The sequence below is a fragment of the Silurus meridionalis genome, chromosome 22, assembly GCF_014805685.1.
Source record: "Silurus meridionalis isolate SWU-2019-XX chromosome 22, ASM1480568v1, whole genome shotgun sequence".
Lineage (NCBI taxonomy): Eukaryota > Metazoa > Chordata > Actinopteri > Siluriformes > Siluridae > Silurus > Silurus meridionalis.
Window position 1 is genome coordinate 5508588 of NC_060905.1, and position 21482 is coordinate 5530069.

Here is a 21482-nt window from a genome sequence, read left to right on the forward strand (position 1 = left end):
CATATAAACAGAAGGTTTTGAGGTTTGTGACTAAGAAATGTACATATGCACAAGCATACACACAATTCTGTTTTTACTGGGTCACACATTTCAGCTCTAAACAGCTTTCAGTGTGTTTTTTTCTTTTGTTTTGAAGACAGTGGATTATTAGTTTCTGATTCAGATGTAAAAGTCTGTAAATGATGTTGAGTAAAGCAGCTCTGCACTTCTGCTCTGTGCTGCACCGTGTATAGTTTTGATGTGATGTGATGTGATGAGTGACGAGTCGATAAGTAGAAAAAAATAAACTTTATTCAGTATTTGGTAATAGGAATAAATATGGTCATTTCTAAAAGTGCAGTGATACAGTGAGACAGACTACACAGGGAGGAGTCACTGCTACTGTCAGTTACCTCGTTCTAATAATCTCCTGAGTGGCCAGGCGGATGAGCTCGTTGAAGTCCAATTGGAGATATTTTCTCCAGTAACGCCGGTCTCGGCCGTACACCTGCGCTGGGTAACACGGGCTTCCTGAGAAACCAGGGAGAGAAAAAAACTTACAAAAATTACTACAAAACAGAACACACATATGAGAGAGAGAGAGAGAGAGAGAGAGAGAGAGAGAGAGAGAGAGAGAGATGGATGGAGAGAGAGAGAGAGAGATGCAGAAAGACACATACATATATACATATATACACACACATACATTATATATATGTGTGTGTGTGTGAAAGAGAGAGAAAGAGAGATAGACAGACAAATGGATAGAGACAGACAGATGCACAAAATGTAATCACTTTGAACAGTTTAAGTATTATTCAGTGTTTATATCACAACTTTTTACACACAGTGAGGAAAATAAGTATTTGAACACCCTGCTATTTTGCAAGTTCTCCCACTTAGAAATCATGGAGGGGTCTGAAATTGTCATCGTAGGTGCATGTCCACTGTGAGAGACATAATCTAAAAAAAAAATCCAGAAATCACAATATATGAATTTTAAACTATTTATTTGTATGATACAGCTGCAAATAAGTATTTGAACACCTGTCTATCAGCTAGAATTCTGACCCTCAAAGACCTGTTAGTCTGCCTTTAAAATGTCCACCTCCACTACATTTATTATCCTAAATTAGATGCACATGTTTGAGGTCGTTAGCTGCATAAAGACACCTGTCCACCCCATACAATCAGTAAGAATCCAACTACTAACATGGCCAAGACCAAAGAGCTGTCCAAAGACATTAGAGACAAAATTGTACACCTCCACAAGGCTGGAAAGGGCTACGGGGAAATTGCCAAGCAGCTTGGTGAAAATTGTTGGAGCAATCATTAGAAAATGGAAGAAGCTAAACATGACTGTCAATCTCCCTCGGACTGGGGCTCCATGCAAGATCTCACCTCGTGGGGTCTCAATGATCCTAAGGAAGGTGAGAAATCAGCCCAGAACTACACGGAAGGAGCTGGTCAATGACCTGAAAAGAGCTGGGACCACCGTTTCCAAGGTTACTGTTGGTAATACACTAAGACGTCATGGTTTGAAATCATGCATGGCATGGAAGGTTCCCCTGCTTAAACCAGCACATGTCCAGGCACGTCTTAAGTTTGCCAATGACCATTTGGATGATCCAGAGGAGTCATGGGAGAAAGTCATGTGGTCAGATGAGACCAAAATAGAACTTTTGGGTCATAATTCCACTAAACGTGTTTGGAGGAAGAAGAATGATGAGTACCATCCCAAGAACACCATCTCTACTGTGAAGCATGGGGGTGGTAGCATCATGCTTTGGGGGTTTTTCTGCACATGGGACAGGGCGACTGCACTGTATTAAGGAGAGGATGACCGGGGCCAAGGAGTGGCTCTGTAAGAAGCATATCAAGATTCTGGCGTGGCCTAGCCAGTCTCCAGACCTAAACCCAATAAAGAATCTTTGGAGGGAGCTCAAACTCCATGTTTTTCAGCGACAGGCCAGAAACCTGACTGATCTAGAGAAGATCCGTGTGGAGGAGTGGGCCAAAATCCCTCCTGCAGTGTGTGCAAACCTGGTGAAAAACTACAGGAAACGTTTGACCTCTGTAATTGCAAACAAAGGCTACTGTACCAAATATTAACATTGACTTTCTCAGGTGTTCAAATACTTATTTGCAGCTGTATCATACAAATAAATAGTTAAAAAAATCATACATTGTGATTTCTGGATTTTTTTTTTAGATCATGTCTCTCACAGTGGACATGCACCTATGATGACAATTTCAGACCCCTCCATGATTTCTAAGTGGGAGAACTTGCAAAATAGCAGGGTGTTCAAATACTTATTTTCCTCACTGTATAAGAAGAGAGAGAAATGAGCAAACACACCGATCCCGTGAAAAATCCTTGCCACTGCACGACCTGAGAACTTTTCATCACTCCGACTGACCAGGAAACCTCTCACATCGGCACGGATCTGCTCCTCCCAGTCCTTCAGCTGACACACAGTCAACAGTGTCAATAATCACATTGTTCTGGTTTACTGTGGGTTCCAGCTCATGCTGATAAATCATCAGTATAAACTAGGAAGTCTCTCTCTCTCTCTCTCTCTCTCTCTCTCTCTCTCTCTCTCTCTCATACACACACACACCTTAAACTTGCTAAAGGTCTCATCCTCGTCCTCCTGCTCCTCCTCATACTGGCTCATGTCCAGGTCTCGCCGCTTCTCGAAATAATCAGCCAAAAGCTCCTTCAGCCTCAGGCTCCTGGTTTCATCCAACTCATCCATGCAGAAGCTACAGTTCCGATACGCAACACTGCATGCGCACAAACACACAATTTTACTAAAGAATAAAAAAATCGATCGCATACATGTAGAAGTGTAAATATTACACAGGTACAAATAATAAAAGACAAAAACATGTTCTTCACATGACAACGCTATAAAACTCTCGATTTGGATTGGTCAGAATGTGTCATGTGTCAAACAGCAGCTCCTAAATAATGTTGGCTTTTAAATTGCAGGTGTTTGTGTGCATGTGTGTGTGCGTGTGTGTGCATGTGTGTGACCTGCGAAATGCTTTAAAGGAGGCTTTTAGCTGATAAAGCTGGGTCCTCTCCTGCGTCTGGACCCGTCCGTACAGAAACGCACACACCTCGTCAAGTTCTTCAGCTGTCAGGTCGCCGTAGGAGCGAAAGTAAAAGGAAAGAGCAGAGAATTCCACAACGATGCCGCTCCGACCCGAACCTCCAAAAACAACAACAAAAAAACACACACCAGACACACACTGTGTCAATCATAACACAAGGAAAACGACACAAAACTCATGGCACAATGAAAAGAAAGCAAAACTGACAACATCAATGTGCTTTAAATACAGACTATAGTTTAAAAAAAATTATTTTAAACAAAAAGACTATTCTACATTTTGAAGTTTTAAAGCATAAAAATAGGACAGTAAAATGAAATGTATCTGCTCTAAATGCACACAATCAACCGGTAACTGAAGTGTGGTTATTTAATGTTGCTGAGAAATTCTGGCCAATCCTGCACACTCCCACTATTTGGACCATTTGCAACCGGTCATGGGAATATCCCACCTGTGAGACCCTTCATCAATTTTGGCCAAAATACAGGTAAACAAATACGCAGTAGACTTCATATCAACACAAGATAGACAGCTAGTTAGACGGACACAAAGATAGATGGAACAGATGGTTAATTGCACATTAGTCTATTATCCCAACTCAAGTCTTTATATTCACCTCAAAATATTAGAAGTTGTTCAGTATTACAGCCAGAAACATTTACTTCCTGAGTTAATGCAATTTTTGACGTTATGACTACAATCATATTTGAGGCGATTGTGTGATCATTTAGACACGCAGTTTGTACCCAAATAAAACTGATAGCTACTTATTTCATTCAAGAATTTAAATCAAGTAAGAACAATTTATCCAGAGTAAATAAATCTGTATTTCTGTCTGTACCACCCCACTGCAGCTGTCTCAATCCCCTCTTGACCAGCGGGAGCTGCCAGCCCATAGTGTCCGCCAACTCCACTACGTCAAACTCCAGAGAGTCGCAGTCCTCCACCTTTTCATGGGCCAGACGCTTCCTAGCCAGGACCACAGCCACTGGAGCACACCTGGCACATCGGAGAGAGGGCAACAAATGCAACGTCAGGTTCTCGATTCTAAATAATCAATCTTCTGACCAATCAGATGGATAAATACATCAGCTGCAGAAGTCTCAGTTGCAAGTTTTATTTTAATGTCCTGGTTCTGATTGGATTTGTATTATAAGCCCCGAAACTGCCATATGTCACTGTTGGGTCCTTAACAAACCGAGATTCCTAGAAAGCTGGGATATGCGAAGAAAAGTATTTCACTGAACTATGATGTGTATGTGAAAATTTTCCAGGTCACCTTGTACACCCTCACACATTATTCCTATTGGTAATTTGGACAGTAGGGAGAAAACCTGAGGAAATACACAGATGGTAACTCAAGTTCAAGTTCAAGTTCAAGATTGAAATCAATGAGGAAGTTAAGCTCCAGTCTGTGCTCAAATTCTCTAGAAGCCTTAGTGGTTTTTGCTGGTCTCTAAATGCATTCGTGGACAGTAACGAAGTACATGTAATTAAAAAAAGTAGCTTTTTCACGTATCTGTACTTCAATGAGGTATTTCCTTTTGGGGAGTCTTTTATTTTAACTTTGCTACATTTTAACGGTAAATATCTTTTTAAAGTTTTAAATGACTTTTTACTCGAATACATTTAGTAAAATCGGTTGTTCTTTTTTCATTTTATTATTTAAAAACTTAACGGGTCAAACACACAGCAAGCAACCAATCAGGGTCGAGCGCACGCTAAGTTTTAAACTTTAACAGTTCGGCGTCAGTTCTACTGCAAGCAGAACATTTATAGAGGAATAAAGGATTAGGAAACTCCAGACTTGAACTCGCCACAACACCCGTGCCCTCATTTGCATGAATTCTATGAAGTAGTTAAAAAACAGGATTTGGGCTCATGATCAAAGTAATAGATATCGATCAGTGTTTGACTCATTTATATCATTCTATTAATAGATCAGTGTGCTGAGAGTAACATTAGAGTCTTTTCACATAAACTGAGTTGATGACGTAAAGAGTCTTGTGATAAAAATGATAATAGGAACATTACAGCCATAATAAATCAAAGTACTTTGGATACTTAAGTACATTTGAAGGCGAATACTTTTGTACTTTTACTCAAGTGAAAGTTTAAATGGACTCATGGATTCATATTTTAACTACAGTATCTCTACTACATTGTGTTCTTCATCCACCACTGCTTAATGCAATGGATTCTTGCTTGCCTGGTTCATAACTTATTTTTTTAATTTTTTGTGGAAAACACTGCTGAACCTGTCTAAAAGAAATGAGATACATACACTCTGGTGAGCTTGCGGAGCTCCCGAGGTCCTCCATAGCACACAAGGCGACAGGCCGAGAGCGTTGGGTGCATGAGCTCCACCCAGCACTGAGGATGAAGCTCCAGGTAACACAGTAACGTCTCCAAACCTGAAAAAAGAAACGACAGTGCTGAACTAACAAGGTTGTGGCTTGGAAAACGCTTGAGGGAGCGTCTACAGAATCCTTACCCTCCTCTGTGATGTCCAGCTCATCCACTGTCTCCTGCATTGGAAGCGCCCTCTCATGAGTGTGACACACACGCTGGCCCCGCACACCACCCTCACTCTCTGAACCATTTTTACTTCCTCCATCCTTCTCACCCTCACCCATTTGTCCATCATTTTCTCTTTCCTCTCCCCCAGGTGGACTAATGCAACGTTCAGGTTCTTCTTTCATTATTTGCACTGTAGGTGTGTTCCACTCTTGAGAGCTTTCTGTCTGGAGTGGGTTCTTTGGCGTGGTCCCTGTCTGCTCCGGTTCTTTTTGTTGGACGTGGATAGGTGTTGCTGCGCCTTGCGGCTCATGCTGGTTGTCTCCAGCAGCGTCACAGTGATCCAGCAGCTCCATCAACTCTGCATCATCCACCTCCATGGCCTGGAGAAAAAAAACAGAAGCTCTCAGCTTCATCCAGTGCATCAAACTGAGTTGAGCTATCACTATAGCTATAAGATTTGTGCACCAGATGATGATCAAATGTTTTTTAATGTCTTTTGTAATAAGACAAATTTGCAACTGTTTCGGGACAATCAGGACAATCCAATCAGAAAAAAGAAAAGGTGGATGGCGAGAGAGAACAATAGAGAGATGGATGGATGATTAGATGATTGAACAGATGACTGCATGCGTGATTGCATTCAAGACTGGATAAGATGGATGGATGGATGGATGGATGGATGGATGGATGGATGGATGGTTAGATGGTATGGATAGTATTAATATAGATGGATAGATGGGTAGACAGGATGGATAGTATTCTAGTATAGATGGAGGGATGGATAGGATGGATTTTAGACAGCAACTTGTCTTTCAAATATCATATTAACCAAGTTACAAAAACAGCCTTCTTTCACCTTAGAAATATTTCTAAGTTAAGAAATATGTTGTCTATATCCGATGCAGAGAAGCTCGTCCATGCGTTTATGACCTCCAGAATAGACTACTGTAATGCATTACTAGGTGGATGTCCTGCGTCATTAATAAACAAGCTTCAGTTAGTCCAGAATGCAGCAGCCAGAGTTCTTACAAGGTCAAGAAAATATGATCACATAACCCCAATCTTATCGTCCCTACATTGGCTTCCTGTTAAGTTTCGAATAGACTACAAACTACTACTACTCACTTATAAAGCACTAAATGGTTTGGCTCCCATGTATCTATCCAGTCTTTTAACTCGCTACAATCCGCCACGCTCCCTAAGATCTCAAAACTCTGGGCTTCTAGTAGTTCCTAGAATAGCAAAGTCCACTAAAGGTGGTAGAGCATTTTCACATTTAGCTCCTAAACTCTGGAATAGTCTTCCTGACAGTGTTCGGGGCTCAGACACACTCACCCAGTTTAAGTGTAGATTAAAAACATATCTTTTTAGCAAAGCCTACACATAACACACATCACATCATAACCTTGTGCTCCAGAACATCTGATCACATGCACATTATCAACTTGTGCTGTTAATATCATGAACAGCAGCTACGCTAATTCCTCCCCACTGCTTCTCTTTCTCTCCCCATCCCGAGACACCCTGAGGTTTGGCCAGCTCCAGTCACCTCCCACCATCTTGATGATTACGGACCTTGAAGAAGTAGATGCCGAACTCACAAACATCCCGAACCATCTAGAGACGTACCAGTGCCATTTGGATCCCGCTACATGTGTGGAGTTTGACATTGGACCTCCTGGAGTGTTTAAAGGCTCTGGCATGGAGAAGCTGATGCTGGATCACAAATGTTGAGCTTATAAAACTAGGAGCTACTAACCATATAGACTGTATAAGACTGCAGAAAGAACATCACTTATAATCTTATACTCCAGTAATCATGTAAGTTCTCACTCTCCAGTGTTCTGTATTGTTGAAAGATTTATGATCAAACTCTTGATGTCACCCAAAATGAGGATGGGTTCCCCTTTTGAGTCTGGTTCCTCTCAAGGTTTCTTCCTCATAACATCTAAGGGAGTTTTTTCCTTGCCACAGTCGCCACGGCTGCTCATCAGGGATAAATTCACACCATTCACCTTAACTGTTGATTTGTGTAAAGCTGCTTTGAGACAATGTCTGATACAAATAAACCTGACTTGACTTGACTTGACTTGATGGATGGATGGATGGATGGATGGTATTCTAGTATGAATGGATGGATGGGTAGTATTCTAGTATAGATGGAGGGATGGATGAAAGGATAATATTAATAGGGTGTATAATATTAATGGATGGATGGATGGATGGATGGATGGATGGGTAGTATGGATGAATAAACAGATGAATGGATAGTATGGATGGATAGTTTTCATGGATGTATGAATGGATAAACAGATAAATGTATAGTATGGATAGCTGGAGAGATGGATGGATAAGTATGGATAGACAGACAGACGGATGGATAGTATGGATGGCCAAACAGATGATTAGATGTTTGATAGCATTGATGACTGAATAGTATGGGTGGATTGTATAGATGGATGGATGGATGGATGGATGGACGGAAAGACAGATGGTTGATTAATATCCTACAAATTTCATTACACTGTATGGATGATCAAATCATTCACCTGAGCCAGTTCCTGGTGCTGATGGATCCGCCTGCACTTGCAGGGAGGGAAAACTTTCTGCACCAGCCTCTTGACAGTAAAGTAGTCCACAGTGTCTGCATGGATGTGTCTCCGCAGCTCGTGCAGATCTCCACCCTGCGCAGAAAAGAAAAAAAAAAAAATCACCATATGTTCAAATCTATATTTAACAACACTAAGACAAAAACAATGCTCGGATGACAAATGGCAAACGATGCAACCAAAAAAATGCTGAGCTCCTCAAGAAATAACACTGGCATTATTGAGCTCACTTCTGGATCCAGGAACAGGTGGCAGTGCGAGGGCTCTCCGTCTCTCCCGGCTCGTCCGATCTCCTGCACGTAACTCTCGAAGCTCTTGGGCATGTTGTAGTGTATGATACCGCGCACATCTGACTTGTCCAGGCCCATCCCAAACGCCACAGTGGCCACCACCACCCTCAGCTCGCCACACATGAAGTTATTCTGTACACGCCGGCGCTCGGAGGCTGACATGCCCGCGTGATACGCCTCAGAGATCCACTTCAGCGGCTTCCGGATCTTCTTCCTGGCTGAGGTTCAAGCAACACAGTGGACAGCCAAGTTATGATTTGCTGAAGCCATGTAAACTGTTCAGTGTTTCTAAAAAACTGATGCAGCCAAACTAATTTCCCAGTAAGACATCCTGGAGTAAAATCTAGACTTCACTAAGTCTTTGCTTCATCTCTTCCTGAATACAGTGATGCAGCAGCACTTTAATCATTTAGTTTGTAAAGGTCAGCATTAACACCATTAAGCTCATCATGCCATAGATAGCTAACTCAAATAAAAAGCATTAGCACAACAGCCTTGAATTTTACCCAAAGCTTTCTTCTTCTTGCTGACAGGATTGTCCTCCTTGTCCTCTTTGACAAGCCGTGAAGACTCTCTCAACATCACCCCCTGCAGGCAGGTGCGCAGCAGTGCTGCAATGCGGCTAGTCTCTTCTCGTCTGGTGCAGTACACTATAATGGACTCCAGGGCACCAAAGCGCTCACCTTTAACAAGGAAACCAAAGCCTGGTGAGAAAGACAATATTATACATTACCTCCAAATCTTCGAAAACCTTCTCCTTGCTAGAATTAAATTCCATTTCAAAAGTATCATATTCAGAAAATGTATTCTTTTCCTTTTCTCCTGGAAATGTACTAAGGGGGAGTGTACCTGGTCTTTGTCTCTATCCATTGACACAGAGAGCTGGAGGTTATGTGGAACTGCAGCCGAGCGAACGGCGATGCCGTCCCGATCGCTAATGCCCAGGTGATGGGCGATGTCCAGCGCAGTGGACAGGGTGGCAGTGGCTGTCAGGCCCAGCAAACAACGCACACCCAGACGATCCCTCAGCACCTACACATGCAAACACACACCAGAGAATAACTAAGAGTAAGTTAATCCCACTCCTGCCATTGTGCAAGGCTCTGCTGCACGACTTGACACCAGTATACCACCACCATGTTTCAACTAAATAGTGCTAGCCTTGCATATTTATTCAATAGTTGCTTTTCATTAGTCTGAGGGTGTTTTTAACATTTTGTAACAGAAGCTCTACAGAAAACAAAGTGTGTAATCCTTGAAATTCTGACATTATATGAAAAGAAAAAAAAGACAAGTCTCCAAAATTCTGTGCTTTACAGTCTGGGGAAAAGCTAAGTTTCCATGAAATTGGAATTTCTGATTTCTAAGTTTTCTAGATTTCTAACAAAACCAAAAAAATCAAGAGACAGGTTTAAAAAATAAATAAATAAAATAAAATGGATGGATAGATGGACGGATGGCATCACTCGTTCCACAGTCATTCGGAAAATAGGCAACTGCTTGCTGCTGTGCTTTATATATGCGGGCTGGTTATTAGGTTGAAATTAACAGCAATTTGTGGGGAATAGACCCGATATAGACCATTAGATTTGTATGTGCATTTTGAACATCCCATTCCATAATTAATCCCCATTTATAAACCTCTACTTTTCTGGGATGATGTTGCACTAGATTTTCGAGTTTCAATGTGGAGCTTCTTATTCAGTAAAGTCAGGTACTGATGTAGGATGAGGAGACCTGGGGTGCAGTCGGTGTTTCATCCAATTCATCTCTAAGGTGTTCAACAGGGTTCAGGTGAGGGCTCAAAAGCAGAAAAATCCAACCCATGAAAACCTTATCTTCATGAAGCTGGCTTTGATGCACAGGGAAACACAGTCATGCTGGAACAGGTTTGGGTCTCCTAATATTAGTGAAAAGAAAATTTAACTCTAGTGCATCCCCAGACGTCCTATACAATTGTGCTGCTCTGAATTTGTAGCAAGTTTGAGAAAGTATCACCTATGGATGAAAAAAATCAGGTGTCCCAATACTTTTTGTCCAAATAGTGAACCTCAAATAAGAAATAAGAATGCTATTCTCCAACTAGCAATAACAGTGCTGACCTTACACAGCCTGAGGTAACATGGCCTAAAGTTGTGTGACCACTCAGACACACAGTGAGCTTCATCAATGCAGGCAAAGGCCACTGGGGGGAGCTGGTCTGCAGGGGGGAGACACCCGGAGCCAGAGTGACCACCACCAACCAGAGCCTCTGGGGACAACAGTAAAACATGGACTTCACCTGCTTTCACCTGCACACACACACACACACACACACACACACACACACACGATACAAATACTGTAAAATTAACAGGATTAACTCACTCATAAATAATTTTACTATTACTTATATCATCTGTATTGTACATTATACAGCCTGGTAACTACAGAGAAAACTTTAAACGGGCCTAACATCCCCTCTTGAGGTAAACATTTCAGTAATCAAGGACAATATTAATGTGCAACAGTTGCACATATTATAATTGTCCTTGATTACTGAAATGTTTACCTCAAGAGGGGATGTTAGAGAAAACTCTAAACGGGCCTAACATCCCCTCTTGAGGTAAACATTTCAGTAATCAAGGACAATATTAATGTGCAACAGTTGCACATATTATAATTGTCCTTTTTTACTGCATCATTCATTCACAATTTGTATACGCTTTAAGTTTAAAATGTAAGTATTGCTTTCTGAGAGCTACCATACTAAATTACGTAACATTCTACACACCGACAACAAAAAAACACGTAATAATGTGTAATTAGTTTGACCTTTTCGATAGCGGCCTCTCTCTGTTTAGGAGACATATTGGAGTGGATACATGCTGCTTTCAGCTTAGAGGGAATCCCAGAGAGCTGAAATAAATTGACATCATTAAGATTAACATTTACAGATTATGCACTGAAAAAATGTGTACCTAAAACATTTCCAGCCCTACGATCATCAAATACACTATATGGACAAATGCATTGGGACAACTGATTTTCGAGCGATATGTGGTTCTACTACTTTGGTTTGGAGAAGAAACACGTATGAAGTTTGGAGCCACACAATTGTATGTTTTTAGATGTGGCTGCATTACATGTTCCCTCTTCACTCAACTACTAGACCCAAACCTGTTCCAGCATGACAATGCCCTGGTGCACAAAGCCAGTTCCATGAAGATACGCTTTACATGGGTTGGAATGGAAGATTTTGAGTGGCCTTCTGTAGAGCTCTAAACTCATCCTTGGGCATGGATTGGAACGCTGACTGCACCCCAGTACTTGACTTTACTAACACCCTTCTAAACACAAACCTCCAGAGACACTAAAAATCTAGTGGAACATCTTCCCAGAAGAGTGGAGCTCATTATAAATGTGGAATGGGATGAAAAAAAACATTTTAATCTCATGGTCAGGTGTCCACAAACATTTGTCCATATAGTGTGTGTGTCTCAGGAAAAATCCATTCTGCACATTGCTGACCGCAGCTCTATAGTGGATACATGTATACAATTTGAAGCAGTGTTACCTGGTCATCCATTAGCGATACTAAAGGTGACACAACCAGGGTTATGCACTTTGACCTTTGAGCATAGAGGTAGGCAGGAAGCTGGTAGCACAGAGATTTGCCCATGCCAGTAGACAGAACCACCAGGGTAGATAAACCTATATAATACAACATAATAACCAGAAACCTATTAGACACAACCTTATGTGGTTTACTGCTTCAATTATTCAAGTTTAATATCAGTTCAATTCAATGCAGCACAGCAAAAGTATTGTTATTTTGCCACATACATTTTACTGAGTCTGTATTATTATTATTATTATTATTATTATTATTATTATAATATCTGGAAGCTTTAATATAATCCCTTATACAGATTGGTTAAAAAAATTACAAATTGAGATTTTGTTATTTATTTTTGTATTGTTCTTATGCCGCTATTTCCTTTTTCTAGGTAACCATCGTGTACAGAGTTCTAAAACTTGGCACACTGATTGCAAATGGCCTAAAGACCTTTCTAAACAAATGTGGGACAGGTGCTCTGAATGCTCTAATTTGTTTGTATTAAAAAAATATTATTTAATAGTTACTGTTCCATCTAACCTCATTAATCATCACCCATATTGGCACAGTAAGAAAATTCCACCAGTCAGGAGTCAAAACATTTAGATCCATGGGGAAGACTACACATTACTCTGGATTCACAATGTCTTGGCAGCTTAGGCAACAATTGTTTAGCCTGTCTGTGAACGAGCAGCTCACCTGCTCATTCACCGTCTGGGTGCTTGCAGATTTAATTTAATTTATTATAAATCTATAACTTTTATTTTCAAAATTCAACATAAAAATAGAAAATGGAAAATAGATTAGTTATGCAAAGACTATAATGAGCTCACATTCTCAATACATCAATCATTCTAAAAATTCTGTGTTTCTTATTTTATCATTAATTGGCATCATTCTGCCATTGTTTTCTTTTTAAATTATATATATTCTTTAATCACCAACCTGAGAGGATTCTCATGATGGCAGTCTCTTGGCCAGGCCTAAAGGACTTGTATCCAAAGTCCTGAAGAGCCTGGAATACCTCAGGAGGAACTTCTGTAAAAGAAAAGATATAATTCATTCACCTTCTACTAGATATACTGCAAATAAGTGGTGAATTTGTTCCACTAATAAATGGATTCACCCTGCACTCTGCCGTCCTCTCGCGGACTGTAAAGAGGGTCCATGGGTGGAGGAGGAGCAGGACGCTCATAGTCCGGTCTTATGACGTTTAGCAGGATTTCCTCTCCTTGGTCTTCGTCCTTCTCACCTGCATCATTTTGAACACTTGATGGCACTGCTGGAGAAAGAGGTCAGACTCTTTAATGATGCATGGATACGTTATCTCAGGGTGAAGCCAGATTTTAGCAAATTCTGTACAAAATCCAAAATCTTTCAAATTTTTCTGGAAAGAATCTCCAGTGTCAGAGCTTTACTACAGTCAGAGTCAAATTTGTACTATTAATATTTTCCAAAACGGGAAAGTTGAACATTGTGCTTGAATTTTGTCTTATTAACATCAAAAGCAACACCGTACTGATTTCATACAGAAGTAAATTATTCCAAATACGGGTCCATTCACAGTACAGTGTGCAGTTATATATTTCTATAACATCAAAAATCAATAAATTTTACATATGTTGAATTGTAACCCTTTTTTTGGGGTACTGTACTCACTAATGGGTTCAGAACAAAGAGTTCCTGTCGCTCTGGCTACTTCCTCTAAGGTGGGCAGCTCAAATGGCTCCTCTTCCTCGTCCTCAGGGGTCTTGTCCTTCTGAGACGACCCTCCTGTACCAGGAGCCAGAGCTTAGACAGACAAAATAAAAAATAAAATAAATTAATAAAAAAAAAAAAAGCAATAGATTAATTTAAATAATTTGCTACGGGAGTGGACAAAAGTTCACCCTTCTTTCATTTCTTAAGCAAATTAAGATTTCATAAGTTTGTGTTTTCTCTCATAAAACTTTAACACCAAAACAAAAACAATAGTCTTCTGATTTTCACCTGCTCCACGACAGTCTCGTGCCCAGTGTCCACTTCCACCACATTTATAGCAGACGTCTCCCTGTCGGTTAAAGCCCCCGAATCGGCCTCTGCCCCGGCCAAAGCCTCCGCCGAACCGCTCGCCCTTCAGCTGGAACTTTTGCATGTACATCTGCAAACACAGCGCATGAACATAACTCATTCACGTGCAGTTGAGTTACTGAGTAGAAATTAGGATCCAAGTGGAATCGTGATTCACTCGCCTGCTTGCGGAGAGCAGCACCTCTCAGTGCAAAGCCTTTAACATGGGACTTCTTCTTCAGGTTGATTTTCACAAAGTTACCATCTGTGTTTTTGGTCACCCTTGGAAATATTTCATTTATTAATATTGACATAACAAGCTTATTTTTAAAAACTGTTGATCCAAGGAAGGATCGTCTAGACGTCACAATTCTTTCAAACTCGCTCAAATCCTTACGCTCGCCTGTTTTTCCCGCTTCTAACATCGACTTTGAGGACAAAATGTCCACTTGCTGTCTAATAAATCCCAACCACAAACAGGTGTTATGATGAAGATAATCAGTGTTCTTCACGTCACCACTCACTAACGAGTTACATTCCCAACGACCGCATATACCATGAATTTGTTGGGATACTGTTACTGTGTTTGTTATTGCCTACACATATCTACTATGATATAAGAGCTGTAAATACTATATTATTCAATAAAATGTACTAAAACACTGTATACAATATTTTGTATTAAGTAATAAAAAATAAATAAATAACAAAAGAAGGAAAATGCATTCGCTGCAGTCCAGTGCGCATCATGTAGTTACGGTGGACGATTATCCTCCGAATTTTTTTAATTTTACAAATTTACAAATCGGAACTAATTTCACTTTGAGGACAGGTTTGTTTGTATCCGCAAAAGTTCATAAAGTGAATGTTCGTAAAGTCAATATGTATGATGTTGGAAGACATTTCTTCCAACAAGACCGTAATAACACCTATAATTGTTTAGTATCTGAATCAATCATTTGTTTCCTTTCTTTTAATTTTATTACTTTTTTAATATTAAAGATTGGGTGCACAAATTTTAACTAAATTTTTTTATATTGCAATAGTAATGATGTCGAAAGTTAAAGACAACCATATTACGGTATTATCTTTTGATGCTGGATGTCCTGCTACTAACTTGGCCACTTCGGAGCTGCATTAATGTAACTGCATACATTTTTTTTTAAATAATTTTAAAAAATGGCAACATCTGGAAAGCAGCAGTAAATGTTCAGAATGTGGTATTATTGTCTATCAGATACCTTCAGTTGTGTGAAGTTTCGTCATTTTATCCTAAATGGTCATGTTTGTTTGTTAGTTCTGTCTGTCTGAGAAAAAAATGTGTTTGGATGTTGATTAGCTTGGATTCCTGGATCTATTTGCAAGTTAGATCTTTCTTCTACACAAAAAGAGCACCTACTATAATTCAGTTCATTGGGAGAAGATCAGCATAAAGGTTTCACCTGCTTCTGATCGGGTTCGTCTTCTTGGATGACGCCGCTCTCACGTCCTCCTCGTCCACTTCTCCAAGAAGGTTCTCCTGAGGCATCTTTGATTTCTGAGGTACTTTTTGAATCTCAGGAGTGCTTTCCTCCTCCTCGGTTGCTCGCTCTTTCTTTTTCCGTCCTTTTTTCACAGGCTTCTCCTCTGCAGCGTCCCCTTTCTTGGTCCTGCGTTTCTTCTGGACACTTTCGATTTGTCCTGCTTGTTCTTCGCCTTCTTCGGTTTCTCTCTGTCTTTTCCGTCCCTTTCTTCTTACAGGCTTCTGCTCGCAATCTGAACCTTCAGAATCCTGTGCTTTTCTTGACTGGGTTTTTTTCACTTGTTTTCTAGTTTGTAAAGGAGGACTGCACCTGTCGATGTGGTCCTGACCCTCTGGGACTCGATCTAGCGTCAATAATTTATCAGGGGTTCCTGGAATGTGATTAATGTCTACTGAACATTTCTCAGCATGCACCTGAGACACATCATGTGGTGATGATGATGCGTCTCTGGATGCTTCGTTCTCAACAACTTTTTTCTCACTCGTAGCACTACTCTGATTAATTTCCGGAAGGTCTACATTTCCGGCAACTGGTTTGTGCTCAACACTTGCCTCAGTGAAGCCCTGACAACGCTCCAGCCAGCCCCTGTCCACACACGACAGCCGCTTGGTCATGGACTGCCTGAGGAACTGGGCTTTCTCCAGGCTTTTACTCGGAGTCTTTGAGCTTAGTGAGGACATTTTCAAAGGAGTGAAAGAAGGAAAATGATCAGAGGGTTCACCCTCACACTCAGTGCTCCCTGTCTGATCTGAAGGACTGAGCAGCGCTGGACTCGTGTTAGCAAGTTTTGGGGATGGATTCACCACGTCCTCGAGTGCCGAGCTCGCGATTCCATCGTCTTTCCGGCTCTTTCCCGGTGTCCGTCGAAGAGTGACTGCTTTCTTCAGAGAGAACGATCGCTCCTAAAAAATATATATCAGATCACTGGTGAGAACATCTGGTTTAAAGAACTCCGGCATTGGAGGTTATATTTACATACCTTCGATAACGAGTTGAGATTAGACTTCAGCTTCATCCCAAAGTACTGAGGAGAGGCCTGTAAAGTCTCCTTGTCTGTAGATGTGAGTTTGGGTGTTGCTGCAGGCAGGTTTTTACGATTAAGATGAGAACCCCAGTAGTCCTTTTCAACAATTTTAGAACCAAATTCAAAGAGTGAGTCACATAGAAAACAACAACAACAACAACAACAACAACAGAAATAGAAAAATCAATCAGACAGTGGCTTACGGAAATGGCTGGAGACTGGACCTCCTGCTTTTGGATGCAACCAGCATTCTCATTCGTGGTCTTCTCCTTTGCCTCTTTGAGCATGCGGTACTCTTTATAAAGATCTGAAACGAAACAGGGAAATGCACGTTTTCTTTAAGACGCTATTTTTATTTTGCGTTTTTTGAAATGAGTCTCCAGTGTTAGTGTTTAATCACTTTGTCTTTTGAAGTTTCTCACTGACAAAAGTGTTTTAACTTTAAACAGATGATGTGCGACAAGGGTCTCCATCCTGCTGCAGCCCATGGAGCGCTTTCCTCAGATTAGAACAATCATTTACTAACTTAACATTTCATTGACAGGAAATCATCAATTTCATCTCCATAGCAACTGCGTACCTCAAACAAACGTTAAAAATAATCTAACCATCCATTTATTTCTTTAACGTTCGTAAAACCATGAAAAACTGTCCCTGTAGCACAATAAATAATAGCATACCATATGCCATGATTAGCATAAAAAGTGTCATATCTATAGACATTTTACACAGAACAGTTTAGCGACCCGACAGCAACTCTTTCACAATCCGGGGTTTGGTGACCTCTGATTTATGTTCTGCACAATGACTCATTCGTTAACAAATTCAAACTTGAAATCAAGTCTGTGAAATTAAACATTATACCATAACTGTACTTACTTTTAGTGTCTTCGGGAGCTGCAGCAATATCATCCTGAAAATACATTTTTATTATTATGAGTGGTAAAAGATTCCTCGCTTTTCATTCCTGTATTTCACTTCCTGTCATCTAGGCCCTGTTTTTTTTTCCCTCTTTCTGATCTTTATTATTATTATTATTATTATTATTATTATTATACTATGATTAATAAGTCAAACATTTTACCTACACTTTGTGACCATTTTTTGCAGACATACTACTGTATGTGGATAGAATTTGTGTTTTTATATATATATATATATATATATATATATATATATATATATATATATATATATATATATATATATATATAGAGAGAGAGAGAGAGAGAGAGAGAGAGAGAGAGAGAGAGAGAGAGAGAGAGAGAGAGAGAGAGAGAGAGAGAGAGGACAAAGTGCATGTGTGTGAAGGTGGAGGAGTTTAAGTACCTGGGGTCAGCAGTGCAAAGTAATGGAGAATGTGTTAGAGAAGTAAAGAAAAGAGTGCAGGCAGGGTGGAGTGGGTGGAGAAGAGTGACAGGAGTGATTTGTGATAGAAGAGTATCTGTAAAAGTGAAAGGGAAAGTTTAGAGACAGTGGCATTGAGTAAAAGACAGGAGGTGGAGCTGGAGGTAGCAGAGCTGAAGATGAGGTTTTCGTTGGGAGTGATGAGGATGGACAGAATTAGAAATGAGTTTATTAGAGGGACAGCGCATGTAGGACGTTTTGAAGACAAGGTGAGGGAGGCGAGATTGAGATGGTTTGGACATGTGCAGAGGAGGGACATGGGGTATATCAGTAGGAGAATGCTGAGGATGGAGCCACCAGGCAGGAGGAAAAGAGGAAGCCCAAGGAGGAGGTTTAAGGATGTGGTGACATGCAGGCAGTTGTTCTGAAAAAGGCAGATGTAGAGGACAGAGGGGTGTGGAGACGGATGATCCCTAATAGGAGCAGCGAAAAGAAGACTAATTATATTTACAAATGTATATGCACTTGTAAGTTTGCACAACGCTGCTATTTGCACTTCTGGTGGATGCATCTCGTTCTCTGGACCTGTACTATGCAGTGACAGTAAAATTGTGTCTATAAGAACCGACTCTTTCGACTCTGAATTTATTTTCCTATTCTTCTTATAACCCCTCACTCATCTGCTTCTAATGCACAGTTGTCTAGCTTTTCTACGTTGTTACATAGTAATAATAATAAATAAATAAAGATTTATCAATAAATAAATGCATTATATTATTCAATATATAGGTAAATCGGTTCTCAACGTGCATGCACAACTGGCAACTCGAAGAGCCGACTCAAAGAGTCGATTCAAAGAACCCACTCATAAAAATGAATAGTTAGAGAATGGCTGGTATTTTCCGAGACTGTTTTATTTCGTAGGAACATTACCGAATTTAAAGGATTGTAAAATGTCTGGTGTTTAACTCACCTTATTCGGTTTTCTGTGGTGTGTTTGCATAAATGAATGTTCCCACTGTTTTAAGAGTATTTTCAGGTCGTTATAGCGGTCCATGGCAACAGCGCGCGCTGAAATACGCTTCCGTGGTAAATAGTTTTAATAAAATCGGTCTTTTCCCACGACGTTTTATCTAATCACGACTAAAAGTTCATGTCGTAATTTAGTTCATTCAAACGAGCCATAAGATCAGGTAAAGTTTAACAGCGTCGCCAGGCTTTAAACACAGCGCGCCAAAAACACGGAAATGGGCGTGTCCGTCTTACATGTCAGAATAAGAGTCACCATAACAGGATAAGGGTTTACATTGTTAGTGTTTTACTCTGGTATTAAGTGAAAGATTGTATTTTTTTGTTTTGCCCTTTTTTTCAGAGTTTGGCAGCCGCCTTTATCCAAAGAGACACTCTCCATTACTTTGCACTGTTGACCCCAGGTACCTAAACCCACCTTCTCCACCTTTTCTCCCTGCAACCGCACCACTCCATTGCCCTCCCTCTCGTTCACACACGTACTCTGTCTCACTCCTACTTTCATTTCCCTTCTCTCCAGCACATACCTCCACCTCTTCACTCCTTACTAATCCTATCCACTTCCTGCTTCATCATCTCCACACCATCCAACCTTCTCTCTCTCTCTCTCATTTTCCTCATTCATCAGATGCTCAAAATCCTCCCTCCATCTTCTCAACACAATCTTCTCACTAGTCAGCACATTTCCATCTCCATCCTTTATTGCTCTAACTTGCAGTACATCCTTCCAGCTCGGTCCCTCTGCCTGGCCAATCGCTACAAATCCTTTTCTCCTTCCTTAGTGTCCATCTTCTCATACAGCTCCTCATATGCCATTTCCTTTTCTTTCGCCACGTCCCTCTTTACCTGCTGCTGCATCTCCTTGTACTCCTGCCTACTTTTCTCATCACTCTGTCAATCCCAGTTCTGTTTTGCCAACCTCTTTCTCCTTATGCTCTCCTGCACTTTCTCATTCTACCTACATGTCTTTTTCTCTTCCTTTCTATTTCCAGTTGTCACACCAAGTATCATTCTAGCTGTCTCCCTCATCCAGCATCTCATCACCACCACAGAGCCCCTGTCTGACCTCTTTCTTCAGGATCACCCAGATACAACATCCACACAGTGATAGAACAGTTTAAAGCCACCTCCAATGCTCCTGGTCTTACTCTCTTTCCACTTGGTCTCCTGAACACACAACACATCTACCTTTCTCTGCTCTATCATATCAGCTACCTCTCTCCTTTTACCAGTCATGGTACCAACATTTAAAGTACCAACCCAAACCTCCACTCTCCTCCACCTCTCTTGAAAAATATAAAGAATAAAAAGGAAAAGAATAGACTATTGTAATGAATTAACTATATATATATATATATATATATATATATATATATATATATATATATATATATATATATATATATTAGGGCTGTCAAAATGAAATAATGCGTTAAGCAAATTCATTTTAATGGCACTAATTTTATCAATGCACGATTAATGCAGCACACATTTCTGATTGACTATTTTTATTACAAATTTAAATAACTAAATATTAAAGAGGCGAAATTAAAACCAACGACGCAACACACGTTTATTCATAACATCCTTTCTTTACACCAAACTCCACCATGATGCACGCATCCGGCAATTAAAACCGTCCGTGTGGAAACACAGCAAAAGTTCCGTTTGGTATCCTGATGATTTACGTAATTTACGTAATCATGCTCGAAGTTGAGTTTGGTTTTACTAATAATAAACATATATTTGCATAAAGCATCCATATTTCTCCACGTCCATATTGATTAGAGTATTAAAAACCTTAAAAGTATTAATTTACGGTACAATTAGAACAGATAAAAATGTGATTAAGTTGCTTGACAGCCCTAATATATATATATATATATACAGTGGAACCCGGTTATGTCGATGTCCTAGGGGGTCGCCAAAAAGCATCGAGGTAACCGATGATCAAGATAAACGAAAATCAAAATGGCGGCAATATATTAACGTGCTTCAAATTTCTTTATGTACATGATGTGCGTTAATAAATGAGAATGTGCATGCACGTGTTTTTGAAGGGGTTTTTTACACAACAACGTTGCCGCGATTTGTTTGATGAAGGCATGCTATAAAAATACATACAGTACATGTTTATCTGTCAGGAATCCACCTGCCACGCCCCCTTCGCCCCCCTTCGGCGTGTCAGGTGCTTTCTCGGCCGCTTTCTCTGAAGCTCCTGCAGCTTCAATCGCGCACATATGGTGCTCGTTTATCATCATCACCAGCTCCTATTTAAACTTCCACACTCTCACCGTCCGTTATTGTTGGTATATGTTGGTTCACGCCGGTCGTTGTTATCGCTCATGCGTATCCCGGTACGTGCCTTCCCACCAGCACACTCTCAACGGCTGC

At 40.4% G+C, this 21482-nt stretch overlaps 1 protein-coding gene across 1 annotated transcript; it reads right to left on the reverse strand.

Moving 5' to 3' along the window:
* Window positions 1–273: 273 nt before the first annotated feature.
* On the reverse strand, window positions 274–19306 carry recql4 (RecQ helicase-like 4). Its single transcript, XM_046835562.1, is given in 25 exon segments — window positions 274–510; window positions 2339–2447; window positions 2601–2766; window positions 3020–3197; window positions 3941–4098; window positions 5384–5513; window positions 5594–5999; window positions 8169–8303; window positions 8459–8736; window positions 9025–9213; window positions 9216–9222; window positions 9368–9550; window positions 10621–10809; window positions 11333–11416; window positions 12075–12211; window positions 13062–13154; window positions 13243–13398; window positions 13776–13907; window positions 14106–14256; window positions 14348–14447; window positions 15608–16590; window positions 16668–16808; window positions 16916–17019; window positions 17592–17625; window positions 19033–19306. Coding segments are annotated over 25 exon segments (4449 nt in total). The 5' UTR covers window positions 19117–19306; the 3' UTR covers window positions 274–388.
* Between the last annotated feature and the right edge of the window lie 2176 nt (window positions 19307–21482).